Source organism: Canis lupus, chromosome 14 (genome assembly GCF_003254725.2).
Source record: "Canis lupus dingo isolate Sandy chromosome 14, ASM325472v2, whole genome shotgun sequence".
Classification (NCBI taxonomy): Eukaryota; Metazoa; Chordata; class Mammalia; order Carnivora; family Canidae; genus Canis; species Canis lupus.
This window is the reverse complement of record NC_064256.1, coordinates 18,551,375-18,572,171: the sequence shown is the minus strand read 5'-3', so window position 1 is coordinate 18,572,171 and position 20,797 is coordinate 18,551,375. Positions and strand designations below refer to the sequence as shown.

Genomic DNA, 20,797 nt, shown 5'->3' with positions numbered 1-20,797 from the left:
ACATACAAAGAAGGTAGGTAAAGTGGTTATTAGCATAGCAGCATCAATCAACATAGCATCCAAGTATAAAAAGCAAAAGCCAATGTTAGAAATAAAACAAAAACCTGACAAAATTACAATCTTTCTGGAAGATTAAAACTCCTCCCTCAGAATTACACAGGCCAAGGAAACAAAGAAAAAATAAAGATACAGATTAGAATAATACAATTAATGATAAGCTTGCTTTAATATATACTTAGAAATTAACTCCCACCACAAAGAAGAAATACATGGTTATTTTCCAAATGCTCAAGCAAAAATTTTTAAAGTGGGTGGCATTCTAGGATGTAGAGAAAATCTCAAGTTCACCAAAAAAAAAAAGAATATTGCAACCCCAATTCTCTATAGTAAAAAGAAAAAAGATGCATAAGAATAATATGACTAATTTCTTACATATCAAATACTTAAAGATGAAAATGAAAATCTTGGAAGATCGAGACTTTCCATCTAGTTAGATCTGTAAGCTCCATAAGGTCAAGTACCATGGGTTCACCACAGTGTTCTTAAATCCACAGTGTCTACCAAATGGTACAACTGATACAACTATTCTTCTTACAGATTTTCTATTGGAGTAAAAAATGCATGGAAAATAAAATTTTCATATAAAAAATCAGTCATTCTGATTTTGAGTTTAGTTTTTATGTCAAAAGGTTAAATATTTTCTAATGCTTTTCATTTTTCATTATCTCTATAATAAATTTATGATAAACGTATATAAATTGTCACATGCTCACTTGTGCTTTAGAATTCAAGATTTCAGATGTTAGAAATGCATTATGGCATATTATAGCATATACGTTTAACACCCTTTGGGGTCTAAGGCAGTATCTCAAAACAAAACACATTAATACTCTTGTGACATATAAATGTTCACTTTAATGAGATAAATAAATACTACAAAAAAGCTTTATGACAATACTCTTCTGCTTCTACTGCTGAAAGAATCCAAATCTGGTCAGGCTTTGCCTGCTGAATGTGTTATGAAAGAAACATTTGTTTTTCAGAGCTTTTACTTTTTGCAATTGAATTGAGCCTTGTAATTTCAATTAACAAATACTCAAAGAGTTCCTAAAGTATGCAAAATACTGTTTTAGAACTAGTTGAGAATGGCGGTGGAGGCCCAAAGAGACTTGGGAGTGGTAGAGATAAGATATTCTAAAGCTTGAAACCTACAACACAATAATCTATACTCAAAAGCATGATCACTTCCAAATGGCCAAATGCTTAAATGAGAACGGCTCTAAACTAAACCTCATATTTAACACATCAAGGAATATCAAGTTGCCAGACTGAATGAAAACTAGCTATATAAAATGCAAGGTCAATATTTCAAAGGAACTGAATTACCAGAAATTCTATCATAGATACTACAATTTCAACTAAGTACAATTAGTGTCTATTAGTAGGAGACTAAATCAGGAGATTAAATAAGAAACAACTGATATCTGACCTTAGACATATACTCAATTAGTATGAGATTTCCCTTTCCAGTATACATAATATTCAGAAAAAAGTCAGCCCAAACCTACAATTAATGGTAAATTAAAAAGTAGTTTAATATATAATAAAGGCCATATATGAAAAACCCACAGCTAACATCATACTCAATGGTAAAAAACAGAACTTTTCCTTTAAGATCAAAGAAAAAGACAAATATGCCTACTCTTGCTACTTTTATTCAACACAGTAGTAGATGTCCTAGCCATAGCAATCAGACAAGAAGAAAAAATAAGAAGCACTGATATTTGTAAGAAAGAATTTAAACTGTCACTGGATATTATACATAGATATTATACAAAGACTAGACCAAAAAACTACTATAAGTAATAAATGAATTCAGTATAGTTGTAAGATACAAACTTATTACCTAGAAATTGGTAGTGTTCCTATAAACTAATAACAAAGTAGCAGAAAGAGAAATTAAGAAAATAATTCCACTTAACTATTGTGCCAAAAAGAATAAAATACTTGGGAGTAAACTTAACCAAAAAGGTGAAAGACCTTTTTTCTGAAAACTATTAAACAATGATGAAAGAAACTGAAGACACGACAAATGGAAGGATATTCCATGCTCATCAACTAGAAGAACTAATATTGTTAAAATGTCCTTACTATCCAAAGCAACTTACAGATTTAATCCAATCCCTATCAAAACACCAACAGAATTTTTCACAGAACTAGAATAAGTAAACCAAAATTTGTAAGGAAACACAAAAAAGACTCGGAATAGCCAAAACAATCTTGAGAAAAAACAACAAAGCTGGAGGTATCACAATTTCAGATTTCAAGATATGCTACAAAGCTACAGTAATCAAAACAGTATGGTACTGGCACAAAAATAGACACATATATCATGGAACAGAATAGCGAGCCCAGAAATAAATCTACATTTGTATGATAAATGATCATTTAATTGATCTACAATAAAGGAGGCAAGGATATATATACAAATGGGGAAAAGATAATCTCTTCAATAAATTATGCTAGGAAAACTGGACAGCTACATGCAAAAGAATGAAAGTGGACCACTTTCCTTTTTTTTTTTTTTTAAAGATTTACTTATTTATTTTACAGAGACAGAGAGAGAGCAGAGGGAGGAGCAGAGAGAGGGTGAGAGAGAATCCCCAAGCAGACTCCCTGCTGAGTGCAGAGCCTGATGTAGGGCTCAATCTCACAACCCTGAGATCAGGACCTGAGCCAAAATCAGGGGTCAGGTGCTTAACCAACTGAGCCACCTAGTCGCCCCATGGACCACTTTCTTATACCATACACACAAACAAACTCAAAATAGGGTTGCCTGGGTGGTATACAGATATGTCTCCTCAGGCAAGGAAAACAAAAGCAAAAACTAGGTATTGGGACTACACCAAAATAAAAAACTTTATCATGGTGAAAAAACCATCAACAAAATGGAAAGGCAACCTACTGAATGGGAGAAGATATTTGCAAATGCATATCACTCCCTTCTGAAAATAAAAAAGGATACATTTTCAGATTCGTTTCACACATTTTTGTTTTCCAAAAAAATCATTTTAATTCTCATATATTGTAAGTTTATATAAAATATTAAGGGGTTAATACCCAAAATATATAATTATTAAAACTCAACACCAAAAATTCCAAATAATCCAGTTAAAAATGGGTAGAGGACCTGAGTAGACATTTTTCCAAAGAAGACCTATGGATAGCCAACAGACACATGACAAGATGCTCAATGTCACTAATAATCAAGGAAATGCAAATCAAAACCACAGTGAGATATCACCTTAGAACTATTAGAATGGCTAAAATCAAAAAGACAAGAAATAACAAGTGTTGGTGTGGATGTGGAAAAAAGGAATTCTTATGCACTACTGGTGGGAATGTAAATCAGTGCAGCCATTGTGGAAAGCAGTATTGAGGTTCCTCAAAAAATTAAAAATAGAATTACCATATGATCCAAAAGAACAGTCCGAAAAGAACAAAAAAGTTATCTTCAAAGAAATTACACTTTTATCTAGGAAGTAATACATTTTAACAAATTAACAAATTTAATTATCTGATAACAACTATGCTATTAAACTGCAAAAAAAAAGTTATGTAGATACATTCTGCCAATAAACATGTAAGATGCCCTCAAGGGACAAAAATCATTACCTGCGAAAATCTTTTTTCATTCTATACTAGATTCAGCCCAACTATGGGACCTATTTAGTTATCCTTTTCCTAAAATTAATAGAAAACACAAATAAATGAAATAAAAATAAAGAGTATCTCAACAAGAAAGTAGTTTCTTTAGGAAAGCATATATTTGCTAGGACACTAAAAGCAGAAATATACAAGGAATAGACGTATATTTCCAATGGAGATTTTAAAATTAAAAGACTTATAGTCAAATACAATTGTGAACTAAATTATAGAAATTGAATGACAGATTTAGTCCAAAGAAAAACTAACATAGAATTAACTCTATAAGGAATACAAATAACAGAAAATTCAAACACTGAATTTTTAAAATAACTTTGACGTGAAACTTTCTATTGCATTTGTAAAAAAAAGATATAAAAAACCCAAACCTGCCATATTCGTGTAAGTCCATGTTCTAATTTCTTTTTTATGTAGCCACGATCAAAATTAGTTTCTTCAGTACCAATATTACTCCCTTCTGAAAAAAAAAGAGGATACACGTTTTCAGATTTGCTTTACATTTTTTCCAAAGAAGTCATTTTAACTCTCATATATTGTAAGACTATGTAAAATACAGAAAATATGTTTAATATTTATACAACCAAAACAATGTCTAAAACAGGTGTTAGGATTAGGGTGATCCCAGAGACAGGGTCCTCAATGATTTATATACTGCCTACTGCCAGGGCATTACAGGACTCATTAACTTAATTATCAGTTAACATCTATGTTGACAAGGGTACAAACTGCAGAACTGCTCGCACAGTAAGGTAATGATGCATATGGTTTACATTTTTCATGATCCAGAATAATCTTATCCATTCCAGATAAATAATCTGACAATGCCCCACTTTAACAGGTAGACCTGTTTCAAAACAAATTTCCTCATAAAAGCAACTGAAATACAATTATATACATTTATATTTAAAAGATTATGCCTTTTTGAAGGCATGTGAACTGTATGGAATGAACTGTGTGGAACAACTGAGGATATTATTTCATCTCAGGCTAGCATAATGACCACTGGTAACCAGCAAAAGGCCCTTGCATTGGCCAGGCCCCATATTCATGCCTAATGTACATCTGACCACTCTCCAACAGGTTAAGCCTTATTAACTGTAGGGTTTGGCTATTAGGGACCCAGCAGCTCAGGACAGTTCACCTGTACAACAGTTTTAGAGTTTTACTTTAGAATGGTAAAATGTTAGGATACCAGTAGTATCACTATGGAGCTACAGCAGATGACCTCTTAAGACCCTATCAGCTTTACGAAGTTCTGTGGAGAAAAATTTTCAAAGTACTGACTCCTATAATTATATTTCTTAATGTGAATATGAAAGGAATAATTTCAGGTGAACAAATGACTTTTTAGAGTTCTATATATTGTCACCTGTTAAGCTAATCAGAGTCCTGACCTTCTTAAGATACACAGAATCAAGTCAAGGAATTGTAGTGAAGAGGATTAAGTATATAAGGCTCAAAGAGTGTTTTAAGTATGACTCTACACCCCAATGAAAATACATACATATATACAACAATACACGCAAACTATGAGCCTGAAGCAAAAAAGCAAACTTCACTATGATGAGTATGTGTTGTCCCCTAAACTCTCATCCTGTATCTGAAGTGTGTATTAATTTCGTTCCAAATTTTGTCTGGTTTCTCCTTAAATAATGTATTAGAAAAGAGAAAAGAGGTGCTGAAATGTCTTGAGTTTCTGCACCTAGAAAAAAATAAAAGTTGCTAAAAAAGGATAAACTTGTGAAGATCTGGAGTCCCAGCAAGCAATTCCCTAAGTAACCTGAGATTTAAAAAAAAAAAAAAAGAAAAAAGGGCCTATGGACATTTCATCATCAACCATCATTATTAATATCATCTCTTGACCTATTTCCTTTGATATTAACAATCTATAGTGTAAGGACTTTACATTTTCCCTAAACTTTACAGCAAACCTACAGGTTAGATGTGTTCCTGAGGTTTGTTTTGTTTTTTTTACCTACCATTTTAAGAAAGAAACTGAGGTCTCATTTCTCATCTTTGGAAAATAGCAGTAAAATCTGAAACCAGGTATCTCTGACTGTAAAGCCCGGGCTCATAGAGGTAGTACAGGGATGACAGCATAGGAGTTGGGTTAAAAACAGTCTGACCTAGAAACCTGACTCAATGCCCACCTCTTCTCTTGCTTTCTCCTCTTTCCCTTCCTTTATCATCCCCCCCAGCAATATTTATAAAAGGATGAAAATCCTTCTATAAAATTTTCCTATTTTTTGCTATCTATATTTATAAGCTTAAGAATCAAGACAAATATTAAACTTATGTCTTCTGTACTACCAGAATCCTACAATACCATTTGTATTCTTCCATCCACCCAAACATAGAAACCAAGACCTCAGAAATTAGAAGTTACTAAAATAATTTGCTTAGCTACATTAAATTGTATGCAATACAGAAAACTTGTGAAGTATAATTTATTTTGCCCATATTAAACAGAACACGGATAAAAACATTTATTACTTTTAAAACTATTTTGAAAAAAAATAAAAAGAAAAAATAAAACTATTTTGAATACTTAATCTAAGCTATTGTTCAAGGATAACCACTTAAGATATATAATTATACAAATGAAGTAATTTAAACATATTGTCTAGTTAATATAATTTCTCAAATATTTGTTCTTTATATGTAGCTGACAATACCATAGTCATTTAAAGTGGTGTTTTCCATTCAAAGATTAATATTTTACAACCTTGCTTTTTATGAAATTTAAGTCCTGCTGTATTTTTTAAAGATTTTATTTATTTATTTGAGAAAGAGAGGAAGAGAACATGGTGGTGGGGAGAAAGGCGGAAAGAGAAGGAGGCTCCCCACTAAGTAGGGAGTCCGACATGGGGCTCAAACCCAGGACTCTGGGATGGTGACCTAAGCCAAAGGCTCACCCAACTGTGCCACCCAGGCACCCCAGAAAAATATAATTACTAATTCTTAGAATCTAGCTTTATTAGTAAAACTTGAAAATTAGCAAATAGATTTAATATTAAACATTAGCATTAATTTTACAGTAAATTGGACAGACCAATGCCTTACCAAGTTTACAATTAATTTTTTAAAAGCTCTTTGTTAATAATTTAGTCCTAAAGCTGTCATTACATATTCCTGAAAACTGGTAATATCTGTACTTAAGAAGTCCTTTGGCCCAGTTAATCCCCAAAGGTAATGGAGCTTTTATAGAAGCTGAATGACTTTCTTCGGTGAGCATTTCACCTATGGTCACCTAAGTCCCTGAAATCCTAAAAGCATGGCTATCCCTTTTCTTTCTCCTTAGCCCAGCAATATGGCATATTTATAGTTGTCTTTAAATAAAATAATACCCTACCAGAAGCAGAAGTAGTATCCTCATTGTCATGCTTTTCATGCCATTCCATAGTCCTGTAATAGCTGAGCATAACTTCCCACAATGCTTTGCATAGGTCAGCAAGACATGGAATATAGCTGTCTGGTGTAACATGCTAAAGAAAATTTAAAAAGTCAACTTTAAAAATTATCACAACTTGCAAAAGGAAAATCAATCATGTCATTTGTGTAAATTAAGTACCTTTGACAATCTCTAAATTCTAGAAATCACAAGGATATTATAGATATTCCATATCTATTAATAACATTTAAAATAATATTTTATAAAACATGGCTATGTGGTCTCAAATCTCACTAATGAAAATAAGTAGAATCCGCCCCCCCCCCCATCCTTTGCATAAACTACCAGCTTGTCATTCTGCCCTTTTTTTTCTGCAGGTAGAGTGATGCCTCCAATCTATTTTGCTGGCTTTCTGGTTTTTTTGGATGTTATAATGGAGCATTTGTCTCATCATTTGAGATTTCATAGCTTTTTTTCCTTTTTTAAATCAATCTACCACAACCAATCATGCTGATAAAGCACTGAAAGGCTAGTAAGACTGGTATATTAAGCCCTCCAAAGTAAATAGCTAGTAGAAATAAACTACATAGTAAATATAGCTATGGTGTATTTGACGTTTAATATAGCACAGGTTGGTAGTGGTCCTCTCTTTCAAAATGTTTTTTCTCTCCGTAATGATCTTTCCCTCCTCTAAGCTCCTTGTCTATTAAAACATTCATCAAGCAACTAATAAAAATACTAACTTGTATGGCTCAGTTCACTTTTGTGCAAGCATGTCAAATCTCTGAAACTCAACTAGGAAGTTGTAAAATAAAGGAGTTGTTAAACTCCAGAGTCAGACTGTACAAGTTGGGCTTATGCCAAGAATGGCAGGATGGTTCAATCTTACGAAATTTATTAATATATTCACCATATTAACACCAAATGATTATCCTAATAGATGCTGGAATATACCTTTGGACAAAATTCAACAGCTGTTCCTAATAATAACTCCTAAAAAATAAAAATGGTTATTTCCTTAAGATAAGGAAACTATGGCATAAGCACTGTGGTCAGGAACAAGATAAGGATGCCCACTATCCCCACCCCTATTTAACAATGTTCTGGAGGTATCTGTCAATGTGATTAGACTAGAGAAAAGAGTAAGAAGCAAATAAACAGGAAAACAAGAAATCAAACTATTTCTATCTGAAAATGACATGTTAATATATTTAGAATATAATTTGTAGAGAACCAATAATAAAACTAACTCAAAAAATAAAATAATTCAGCTAGGTGGCAGGTTATAAAATTAATACAAAAAAATAACATGTATATATACAAATAATAACCCACTCCTCATACCATACATAAGAATAAGCTCCAAGTTGTTAAGAGATTAAAAAGTAAAAACTAAAACTCAACTAGCACTAGAAGAAAACTTAAGTTAAGTCTTCTATCAGCTTGATACAGGGAAAGCTGTTTTACTTAGGACTCAAATATCAGAGATAATAAAATTTAAGATGTGATACATTTTAGTACATAAAATTTTTAAAAAGAATTTACATGGCAAAACAAAGCACCATAAACAAAATCAAAAGACAAATGACAAACTTAAAAAGATATTCACAACATATATCATGACAAAGAATTAATATCCTGCATTTATAAAGAACTCTTCAAAGTTTTGGTGAAAAAGACCAAACATCCTATAGAAGAATGGGAAGAAGTCACAAGCAAACTGCACAAGTAGAGATACAAAAATGGCCATTGAACATATGAAAACATGTCCAACTTCACTCTTTAATAGGGCAAATGTACATTAAAATTAAATAAGACACAGATTCTCATTCATCAGATTGGTGAGAGTTTTAAAGCTGACCATATCAAAGATTCTCTCCTTGACCAAACTCTAGCCAAGATCCTCTAAGCTCTCTTTTCAACTAGCCCTCATGCTTGGCCTATAAAGACTTGCATAAAATACTAACATCGGGGCACCTGGGTGGCTCAGTGGTTGAGCATCTGCCTTTGGCTCAGGTCAGGATCCTGGGATCGAGTCCCGCATCGGGCTCCCCACAGGGAGTCTGGTTCTCCCTCTGCCCCTCTCCATCTCTCATGAATAAATAAATAATTAAAAAACAACAACAACAAACAAAAAACCACTAACATAGCTTCTAATAGCTCAAGGCTGGATCCCTAGGATGACCCTAGTTCCTGTTAAAGTACCTGCCTGAGAAAACTCAAGTCTGCCAAAAGAACTTACTGTCGTTTCAGCTAAGCCCTGAAGATAGGTCCCCTGTCTCCCAGCCTCTGAGGGAGAGAGGGGGCCTAACTTCAAGAAGCCACAGTTAGCAAACCCAGATGGGCTTCACAGGAACTAACCTCCACTTCCTGTTTTCTGTAAGTTTTCATTCTCTGACTTTGAGGCCCATCTCATCCCCTTTCCTTTAAAATGCCCTTGTCACCTCTGTACAAATGGAAGGTGAGCCTGTTTCACACCGGATTCTTTTCCCTGTTTCAACAGTAAACAATGGTTAAAATCTGTCCATACAACTTTAATTAGCATTTGGCTTTATTTATCTTTGACACTCTATATATTCTATTGTCAAGGCTGTGAAAAAGCACCCACTGTCATTCATTGCTGGTGGGAATGATAAATGATCTAAACTTATGGAGGGGAATTTGGCACTGTTTAACAAAATCACATATGTACAATTCCCCTTGACCCAGCAATCCCACTTCTAGGAATTCGTCCTGAAGATACACCTCAAACAATGCAAAAATACATATACACAAGGTTATTCATTGTGAAGGATTATTTATAACTGCAAAATACTGCAATCTATCTAAATGTCCAAACAAGAGACTGGTTGAATAAACTACTGTTCATACACGCAAAAGAGCACTATGCAACTATGAAAAATAATAAGCTGATACACGCATATTTAAATTTTTTAATTAAAACAATTTCTCCTGGAAACCATCTGTTTGTTCTCTATACTTAACAACCTGTTTTTTTAGTTTGTCTCTTTTCTTTCCTTTGCTCATTCTTTTTTGTTTCCTAAATTCCACATAAATTTCTTCTCTGACTGATATATTTCACTTGGCATTATATTCTCTAGCACCATCCAAGGGGGGAAGTGGGTGAGAGGATGGGTGAAATAGGTGAAGGGAACTAAAAGCACACTTATCTTGGGGCACCTGTGCGGCTCAGCTGGTTAAGCACCTGACTCTTGGTTTTGGCTCAGGTCATGAGATCGAGCCCTGCATCAGGCTCTGCGATGGGTGTAGAACCTGCTTAAGATTCTCTCCTCCTCTCTCCTTCTGCCCTCCCCTCTTCCCATGTATGCTCTCTCTCTCCCTCAAAAAAAAAAAAAAGAAAAAAGAGTACACTTATCTTGATGAGCACTAAGTAATATATTGAATTGTTGAATCAACATACAATACACCTGAAACTAACATCACACTGTATGTTAATTCTATTGGAATTAAACTTTTTAAAAAAATTTCCCCTTTATACATACATATATGAGAAAGGGAAAAATTTTAACTTCTCTGTGTAAGTTATATATACGATATATATAAAATATATTTAAAATTATACACATAAGAAATAGGAAAAATTTAATGCACATATCTGGTATAACAAAAATAAACAGAGGGAAGATAAACAAGGAAAACACCGTAGTTAGTTACCTTTACAAGGTGGGGTCAGGGATGAAATAATGAAAGAAACATAGGAGGAAGTGACATTTCTCCAAATACACCACATTTGCTATAGGTACGTATTCACAGAAGAATTAGACTGACCATCCAGATTTACACATAGCTTGCAGTAGCTTGCAGAGATTAATATAAAATATTTTTGCTTACTTATGCCATAATTTGAAGTGATTTTTTATGCCTACTTTCCATGTTTACTTTTGTAATTACCACCTATACAATGAACCAGTCTTGATATTTTTCCCCCCTTGGTTTATTTTTATCCCATCATTACATATCTCTTAAAGCACACATGCAATAAAAAACTTGTTACTGATGCACAAGTTCAAGAAAAAGCTAAAGCAGAGGGGAAAAAAAAATCACAAAAAAGTTCTGGGCTGCAACTCAGCAATCATTCACCTGAATAAAGGTATTCTTTTACAAGTCAATTTTTTTCATCTTCATAAACTCAACTTTACATAAATTTATATTTATATTATGCAAATAAATTTAATATAATTATATCCCAACATTCTTTTGGATAGATAAAAGGAAGACAGTGTTAGTCTTATTTCTTCCCAAAGAAAAATTATGACTATACAAATAATTGTTATAGTTCACCAATTAATTTTTATTATACTTGTCACAGTTTAACAAACCAGAAAATTGAATCTTAGAACTACTGCTACCTTCTATTTTCAACCCAGCTACTGTCGAGCTACATTATTTGCCTAGTTATTTGAGGAAAAGGAGGTTTTTTTACTGTTACCTCTTGATGATTTGCTGAAATTTAACGAGTTTGGAAGAGATACAAAGAGATGTATATGTAAATTCCTTTCCAAAAAAGTCAAAATTATTGAAGTTACAGCAAGCTTTTTTTCACCAAATAGTTCCAAGTGTAAACATTCACAAATCTAGCTAAACCACTGCACATGCCTAAAAAGTCTTCCAAAAGAATCCAAATTTTATTATCTTCACAAATATGTTCATATGTACAAACCTAAGACTATGACATACTGAGCACCAAATAACAAGATGACTCTTGCCTAAATTTATACTCTAAAATATAAACAAATGTAGAGATTCATTGTACTAAATACATATACAGTATATAGTTTAAGGAAAGAGGGCAAGGTAGAATAGATAAAAAGATATCATTTTTGATACATTTAAGCCTGGATATGTTAATTTCTGCATTTGAAGACAATGCTGGCAATAAGTTAAAAGTGTCATTTCATTTTAAAACTAGACTCCAAAACCGCTTTCCAGTATACCATATAACCAACTGGCATCAACTCTAATTGCAACAAATGATTGTTATGCTTTTAACACCTTATTACTAAAATCATTTCAAGTAGTGTTCTCTCATTAATTTATGAAAATCACCTCTAAATTTCAAGTAGAGAATCTTATCACACAGACATAGGTGAATCACAACTATAACAAAAGAAATTTAAGGAAAACAGCAAATAAACAAATAACTGCATAAATAATCAAAAAATAAAAGGCAGGCCAAGAAGAGAATTTTGAGTGTCCTAATTAACAGCCCATCAAACTTCTACTCAGACATTTATTCTTCTTCACACCAGCAGGGCATAATAGAAAAAAGGCTAGAGAAGAGCTGTCTGGTTCAGTCAGCTGTCTGGTTCCACAATTTAGTGGTCATATGTCCTCAAACAACAAACCACTCAGGACTGAAGTTTCACCTTTCATAAAACAGTGTTAGAGATTACTGGCTCTGCCTACCTTGCCACTAGTTTAATCCATCCACCAATCACTAAATACTAACATTTCATCACAGTTCAAGTCTCAATTAAGGGAGGATTTATTTAGAATAAGACCAGGAATACTGAAGGCAGAGGAGTGCCATATTGCAATTCCAGTTCCATGTTTGTATTACCTATCAGTAGTAGCAATGAAAGTCTTCAACTGGTCAATTTAGAAAATATTCACAAAGAGACACCCCAAAGAACTAAAATAACATGTCCTTAAATTGTTTTAAAAATTAAGAATATATTGGGAATATATAGGAAGTAGAAATTTAATTATCAAATATTACGGTGTTCTAGAGCTATTCTCCACTGCCATTCTTTGCTGAAAGCTAGTAGTATCAATTTATTCAGCAAAAGTTGTGAAGTGAGGGGAAAAGTCGGCTAAAAGTAACATTTTGCACCTTCCATTTCTGCTATTTAACCATCTCAACCTACCTACCTGGTCAAAATTTAAATCATAAAATCAGCTTAGTAAAACCAGCAACATCTTAGCCTTAATTATAAACAATAAGTAAGAATATAGAGGCTATTTTCAAAAAATGTGAAATGAATACAAGCAGCCTTTCCCAATTTGAAGCACACAATGAAAAAAAAATGCCACCTTTTAAAAGTGGATTAAGTGCAAAGCTAAGTGTTTCATATGAAAAAAGGAGGCTGCTAGATTTAGTTTTTTAATTCTTACTAATTTACTTTTACCCTGATCAGAAATCTCTATTACCAAAAAAAAAAAAAAAAAAAAAAAAAAAAAGAAATCTCTATTACCAAATACCTAAAAAAATTTCAGGAAGATGATTTTTATGTTAAAACGTCAAAATAAAAATTCTTAGGAGTATCCTTAAGGTATTTTTTGTTCTTGCTTCACTTAGATTTAACACTCTAATCACATCCTGACAAACATAAAGGGAACAGATGTCTTGGCATCCACACAGAGACCCAAAACTCCCAGGGCTGCCATCCCCCATCCCCAACTTCATATACACACTGATAGATGGATTTCAAAAAACAACAAAGAGTTAGCATTATCTTCAGATGAATGCTGTTAGCACTGTGAATGATGTAGAAGAAGCTGGTGGGGAGGACCACGGCTTGTCTGGGAGGCTTCAGGAAGTATGCTGCAGATCCAAACAGCACTAGGCCCAGGAGCTAGAAACACTTCTGGGGAGGCTGAACTCTGGACCTAAGAAAGTGGCTGAGCCAAGCAATTACAAGATCTCTCCAACCTCTAATTACGTCTATTAAAGGCCAAGCTGTATAAAATTGAACATCATCAGTACTTTCTAGCCATTGGAAGCCAGAGACGTGCACAGTATAGTGGAACAGATAGCACACTTTTGGGCTTAGGGCCCAACTTTGTGACTTACTTGGTCATGATGCTGTAATATCACTTCATTCATCTAGACACCCCTAGGGATGAAACAAATAACCTACATTCTCTCTGAAGCTTTAAACACTATGACTCTCCAAAGACAACAATTATACATATGCTATAGCACAACTTTCCTTGTACCAAACTGGATTCATTCATGATATAAAAACACAAATATATCATGGTGAGAAAATAGTCACTCCCATCTCCCAGGCATTTTATCATTAATACTATAATTGTATATACCCATTAAATCATATTTTCTGTATGATATAAGTGATGCTAACTTGGAACCAACTAACTAGCATCTTTTTTAAATTGTAAAACAGAAGGGTTGCCTTTAAACGATTCTCATGTTTTTCGAATTGCTGTTAAATATGGCCTGAATCAAATTAGACATCTTAATACAAATAAAACAAGCAAAGCAGGTATAATTAGAATACATAATTTATTTTTCAAAATTACAGGTGATAAAATGCTGTGAACCTCTAAGCTGAGATTAGCACCCAAAAAAGGGACAGTATTTAAATGTAAGAACACTATCAAATTAAAAATAGGGTTTCTTGACAGATCTCAAGAATGGCTATCAGTAAATTATTTTTTGTTTCTGCTGGCAGTGCATGCCATGCTCTAAAAACAGGTTGGTTCTTTAGCATCTATTCCCAACCCTCCCCCAACAACACACACACACACAATTCGCCCAGGAGTCTACATTACACTGACAGATTCTTCGACTTGGACAGCCCAGAGGCCTTGCCACACAAGTGACCAGAAAACCCTTTCATTTCCAGCCAAAGAGGGAAGACTGGCTACCCAGATAACTACAGCCCAAAACGTGCACTCCAGGGGCACTCACAGTCCCAGATAACACTGTAAACAACTAAATCTTCAATATTGAAAATCCAGTTAAACCAAGCTGGACAACCTATGGTTGCTTTTCCTGCTCTATGCTCTACTTTTCTCATGCCATTGCTCAGGATAGTACCTTACTATCCCTTGGACCCAGCCATATACATTGTGCCTATTGAAATCTAAGACCTAGCTCAAAACTTGCAACCTCCTAACAATAAGATAGTTTTGCCTTCCTTAGATCCCTTAAAAAAAGGTGTTGACCCCAATGACACTTTATGCTGTTTGAACTTTTCTTATCCTACCTCTGACCAAAATTAATGTTGACACCTTACTGGGTTATATATTCTGTAAAACCGTATCTATACTTGTTGAACTGAACTGATTACTTGATTAACAAAGCTGAGTAATGATAAGGGAACTGGTTTATACTTAGCAAGTCAGAGTATTAAGAAAATGGAGCGTTGTGTCTTATGCCTGCATCCATGAAAGGGTAACAGGCTAGCTTGTCAGTTTGTAAGGAGGATGAAATTTCAGAACCTTCATGGTTCTTGACAATTCAGAGAATAAATAGCATGGAACATTTTTCCTTACCTGTCTTTTGATATTAAGTTTGAGTTTTTAAAAATTAGTAAAGCTTAGTTTTTATTTTATCTTAAATATATAGAAATCAATATATATTCATATGTAAGAAAATATAGGAGTCGTGATGGTACAAATATGTGATAATAAATCTGACAGCTTTATTCTTTGGAGTATTTTAAAACAGACCTGCGGAAGCCACTCAAGGAAATGTATAATATTACTCTTCTAACTGAAAAGACTTCTCTCTTTGACCAAATGTTCAAATATGTACTTTCCAATGAGAGAAATATCTACTCACCTATCCAACAAATCAACCAAATTAACCCCAACAATCAATTAAATATCCCAGTTTAATTTCTTCCACATCCTAAATATGCCTGTGTGATAAACAACATAAATTATTCTTGATATGCTACCTTCTGGTATCTGACAATTAAGCTAATAAATACAAAATAATCAGCATTCATGAATATAGGGAAAGGGATAAAAGCAGACATCACTGATGGGGAGTATAAATTGAAACACTTTCTAGAGGGCAACTTTGGAAAAAATGAACCAAAAACCTTATAAATGCAAAGCCTTTGACAATGCAATTTCATTTCTTACCCTCAATAATGAAAGATGTGTGCAAAGATTTAGCTTTAAGAATATTTACTACAGTGTTGTTCATAATGACAAAAGCTAGAAATAAAACAAATATCTAAGAATAGAAAACTGGTTAATTAATCCAGAAGATCTTACACTGAAATATTGTCAAGCTCTTAAAAGTTATGCAGGTAGCATATTTACTTATATGAAAAATTATTTATAACATAGAAAGTGGGGGAAAATGTTATAAAACTGTTTGTACAGCATAATCCTACTTTTAAAAGTTATTCACTTACGTACACATTAAAAGAACCAGTTTTGCATGCATAAATAATTTTTATTTTCTTCTTTTTGCTTATGTATATTTTTCTATTAATGTTTTACTTCTATGATTTCAAATATGTATATTTTTAAAAGTAAACATGTTAATTAATGATTGCTTAATTTGAGCAACTACTTATATAATCTACATTCTAACTCTATAAAGACTCTAAGTAATGTAATAACATATAAATACCAGACTATTTTAAGTCAGAAAACAGCAAAAGAATAACGAGACAGTTACAGAGTTACAGAGAAGCAAAAACATGCTTAGCTGATGAGAAAAAACATATTCTTCATAACAGAAAATGTTCTGAGAATTTGGGAATAGAAACATGTTTTTTGCTAAAAAGAGGAATTTGTCTTTAGGTTTCTATATGAACATCAAAATAAACGGTATGTTCAAAGGAGATCTTACTAAAGATATTTACTAACCATCAAAGAAACTGACACTGAATTATAATTCAATATCAAGATATTATTTATAATAAAATTTTTAAAGCCTAGAAGAATGAAACATTAAACCAGTCTTCAGTTTGTCTTTCTATGATGTATGCACATAAACCATTTGCAAAAGTACATGGCAGAAGAGCAACTGGGTGGCTCAGTCGGTTAAGCATCTTTATTTCAGCTCAGGTCATGATCTTAGCGTTATGAGATGGAGCCAAGAGTTAGGCTCCATGCTCAGCTCAGTCTGATTGAGAGTCTCTCTCTCTCTGCCCCTCCTACCCCACTCTCTCTCTCAAATAAATAAATAGAAACTTTAGAAAAAGTACACAGTACACAGAAGGTACACAATGTTGGTTCTCTTTCCCTCATACTTAAATTTGAAATGTGTCAACACTATACCAATTAGTCTGAGACAAAGAGGACAAACCAATTTACTCAAGAAACATTTACTAAATACCTCCAGTGTGCCAGACTCTGAGAAAACACATACTGAAGGGCACCTCGGTGGCTCAGTGGTTAGCATCTGCCTGTGGATCCCAAGATCCTGGGATCAAATCCCACATCAGGCTCCCCCTAGGGAGTCTGCTTCTCCCTCTGCCTATGTCTCTGCCTCTCTCTTTGTGTGACTCTCATGAATAAATGAATCTTTAAAAAAAAAGACACACACATACTGAAATTATTTCATAAAGTTTAAAAAAAAAACAAAACTCAATTTTTCACCAAAGTATTACTACATTATCAAGTTCATTTCAAAAACAGAACTCAAAACTCATTACGCTCATTTGGAAATGAAAAATTTTAAGTGGTTGGGAAAATTTCAACCAGCTTTAGCCAGCTCTATTATCATAAATTTAATCAATAACATCCTAATTAACATCTTAGTATAAGCTTCCCAGGGAAATCCAACAGCCTGCCAAAGAAGGTTGTAAAAAAAAATGTTTTAAATTGATGCGTAGTTCATAAACTTTCAAAAAATCTACAAAAAGTTTCTCTACAACATCACTAAATAAAGAGCATCCACTTGATGTCTATAAATCTCTCCACAGACTGGTATAAACATTAAAGGTACATCTATGCAAATACTATCACAAACAAGGCTTAATTTTTTTCAGTAAATAAACCTTTACATTGGCCCTTTCCAGAAATGAATGAGGTTTGATTCTCATTTGAAAATTTTGCTAAGTATCAGAATTTGAGCTTCAAAATAATGTACACATTTTTAAAAGAGCCTAAATTACTGATCTAACAGCTGTAAGCCAATACATTCAAGAAAAACAGGAAAACCAGACTAAAAGATAAACTATAAAAAGAAAAATTGTGTTTCTAATTAAATCATTCAGAAAACATTGTTTGGTAAAGAAAGAGAAGTAAGTACATTCAATAACAAAATAATTTCAATAAGCTCAAAGCCAACTAAGCTTTTAAACTCAGAGCAATGGCTGACAGGATACAAATGGCAGAAATGTCATAACAGGATAGGATGCTGATGGTCTTAAGAACTCTGAAGTTCTCCGTTTACCAGAGTAAATAGAAACAGAACCCTAATTTTGTCCCAGATTTCTTTGTAAAGGGATATCAAAAAATTTTAGTTCAATTTCATTCTAGCCCATTTAGTAATAGACAGATATGAGTGGTTTTTAAAAATACTATGAACAGGGACAAGCAGATGATTAGATCTCTTCATTTCCAATCTCTTTCCATTTAAAGGAAACACAATTGTTCCCTGTTTATAGGAACTCCATTCCTTTCAACTCTGATCAGTATATTATTTCATGTACTTCAGTTTTTAAAAATATTTTATTTATTTATTTGAGAGAGAAAGAAGAGCGCTTGAGAGCACATGCAGGGGAGCAGTGACAGAGAGAGAAGCAGACTCCCTGCTGAACTGGGAGCCCAACTCAGGGCTTGATCTCAGGACCCCGGGATCATGACCTGAGCCAAAGGCAGATGCTTAACCAACTGAGCCACCCAGGTGCCCCTTATGTATTTCATTTTTTAATGTTATATTTAAACTCTGTGATTAAGGACTTCCTTCAAAATACTACTATTATACAAAGAAAACCAACTGCTCAAATGCCTGAACTCTTTCTTCTCATTTCTAAGATCTACAGTCAACATCTTATACACATCTCCGGAGGACTCTGTTCTTACCTGACATTCCATTGTCAGATATACTCTTCCACTAGCACCACCTCAGTAAGTATTATCAGTTACTTTTAATCAGGGCTAAAATGATTCCCAATTGCTATGTATTGAAAAACCAAGAACCTTACATTCTAATTAAAGACTCCTTCACAAATCATCTCCCTTGCCTGAACTGTGCCATTCCAGATCCTTTATATGTGATCTCAATAGGAAAACATATTTAAATTTCCTTTCATTAGTTTATTAAATTTCTAAGGGTTGCTTCCATTTTTCCTCTCCTGAGACAGTCACCTCCATTTATAGAACTCAGTTACTAAAAGTCCACATCTTTTCATCAATCTAACTGATTGATAGATAGATTTAGATAGATAGATAGATAGATAGATAGATAGATGATAGATAGATAGATAAATAGATAAAATGAGAAATAATTATTCCTAATTTTCCCTGGCTTAAACATGTCAAATTTGGGACACCTGAGTGGCTCAGTGGTTGAGCGCCTGCGTTTGGCTCAGGTTGTGATCCTGGTGTCTGGCGATAGAGTCCTACCTACATCAGGTTCCTGCATGGAGCCTGCTTCTCCCTCTGCCTATGTCTCTGCCTCTGTGTGTCTCTCATGAATAAATAAATAGAATCATAGATAGATAGATAGATAGATAGATAGATAGATAGATAGATGATAGATAGATAGATCAAACAGAATTCAGTATTACAAAACAAATGAAAACTTGTTAGGTTTCAGAGTTATCCATATCCCTGTCTGCTTGTAGCAACACTGATGTAAATACTTCTAAGAGGCTCAGGGTAATTTCTGAACTTCTTTGATTTTTTATTGAGAATCATTCCAAAGAAAATGGGCCACCTTAAAATGTATCACACTCTTCACTTCATTATTGTACTCCTCTGAGTCTGTTCTTTCAACATAGTCTACCATACCTAATTCTGTTTATACCCTTTCCTCAAATGAAATTCCTTCATGAAGCCATCAATATTTGCTACTATTCTTACCACTTCAAAACTCCTTCAACACATATCTTAGCACAGCTTGAAATGTAAACCAGAAGTGTACGACTATATTGGATGAATAATAACATATGTGCCAGCTGTTCGGGGGGGCAAGGGTGTTCTATGACTAAGCTCTAATATACCAATAAATCACTTGTTTCCTTAATTTAATTATATATACCTCACCACTATCACACATAGATGGATAATATTATAAAGAATTACCAGATGTTTCTTGGAGTCCTTTTAACAAACATTAACTCAAAATAAAATTAAGAAAGATAAGCCCCTTGTTATCTGATAATTTAAATATACACAGCTACTTCAAAAGTCAACTTTGAGAAAAAGTGAAAAATTTTTTAAAAAGCTATGATGAACACTTTAAGCACAAATTTTTGTTCATAAACATTTATAAGTTAGGTACAACTTTTAGTTTTGTGTTAAGTAAATGTATAGAGGATTTTCTCAAGAAGCAGAAGTACAAATATGTCTATGATTTTTAAAAATATATAAAAGTTTAATGGTAACCAAGTACACGATGCATATACACAAACACACACAAGATTTAACCAAAGACGACTGAAAGACACAAGCCTAATTAGTTTAAAATGTTTGTTTTAGGGATCCCTAGGTGGCGCAGCGGTTTGGCGCCTGCCTTTGGCCTAGGGCGCGATCCTGGAGACCCGGGATCGAATCCCACATCGGGCTCCCGGTGCATGGAGCCTGCTTCTCCCTCTGCCTGTGTCTCTGCCTCTCTCTCTCTCTCTCAATCTCTGTGACTATCATAAATAAATAAAAATTAAAAAAAAAAAATGTTTGTTTTAATTATTGAAAGTTATTTTCTGCTGTAACAGAGAAATCACTACCTTGTAATAAATTGCTTTACCATTTAAATCATCTCTTCAGCACAACACTAAA

General features: G+C 33.6%; 1 protein-coding gene across 6 annotated transcripts in view; it reads right to left on the bottom strand.

Annotated features, from left to right (window-relative positions):
- Positions 1 to 20,797, bottom strand: part of VPS50 (VPS50 subunit of EARP/GARPII complex) — a 132,847-nt gene that overhangs the window by 64,319 nt on the left and 47,731 nt on the right. For all 6 annotated transcript variants that reach the window (XM_049093547.1, XM_049093546.1, XM_049093544.1 and 3 more), the window contains 2 exons: positions 7,079 to 7,211; positions 4,095 to 4,183 (listed from right to left, as the gene is read on the bottom strand). In XM_049093547.1, coding sequence (XP_048949504.1) covers positions 4,095 to 4,183; positions 7,079 to 7,211 — 222 coding nt within the window. The remainder of the gene's footprint in view (positions 1 to 4,094; positions 4,184 to 7,078; positions 7,212 to 20,797) is intronic.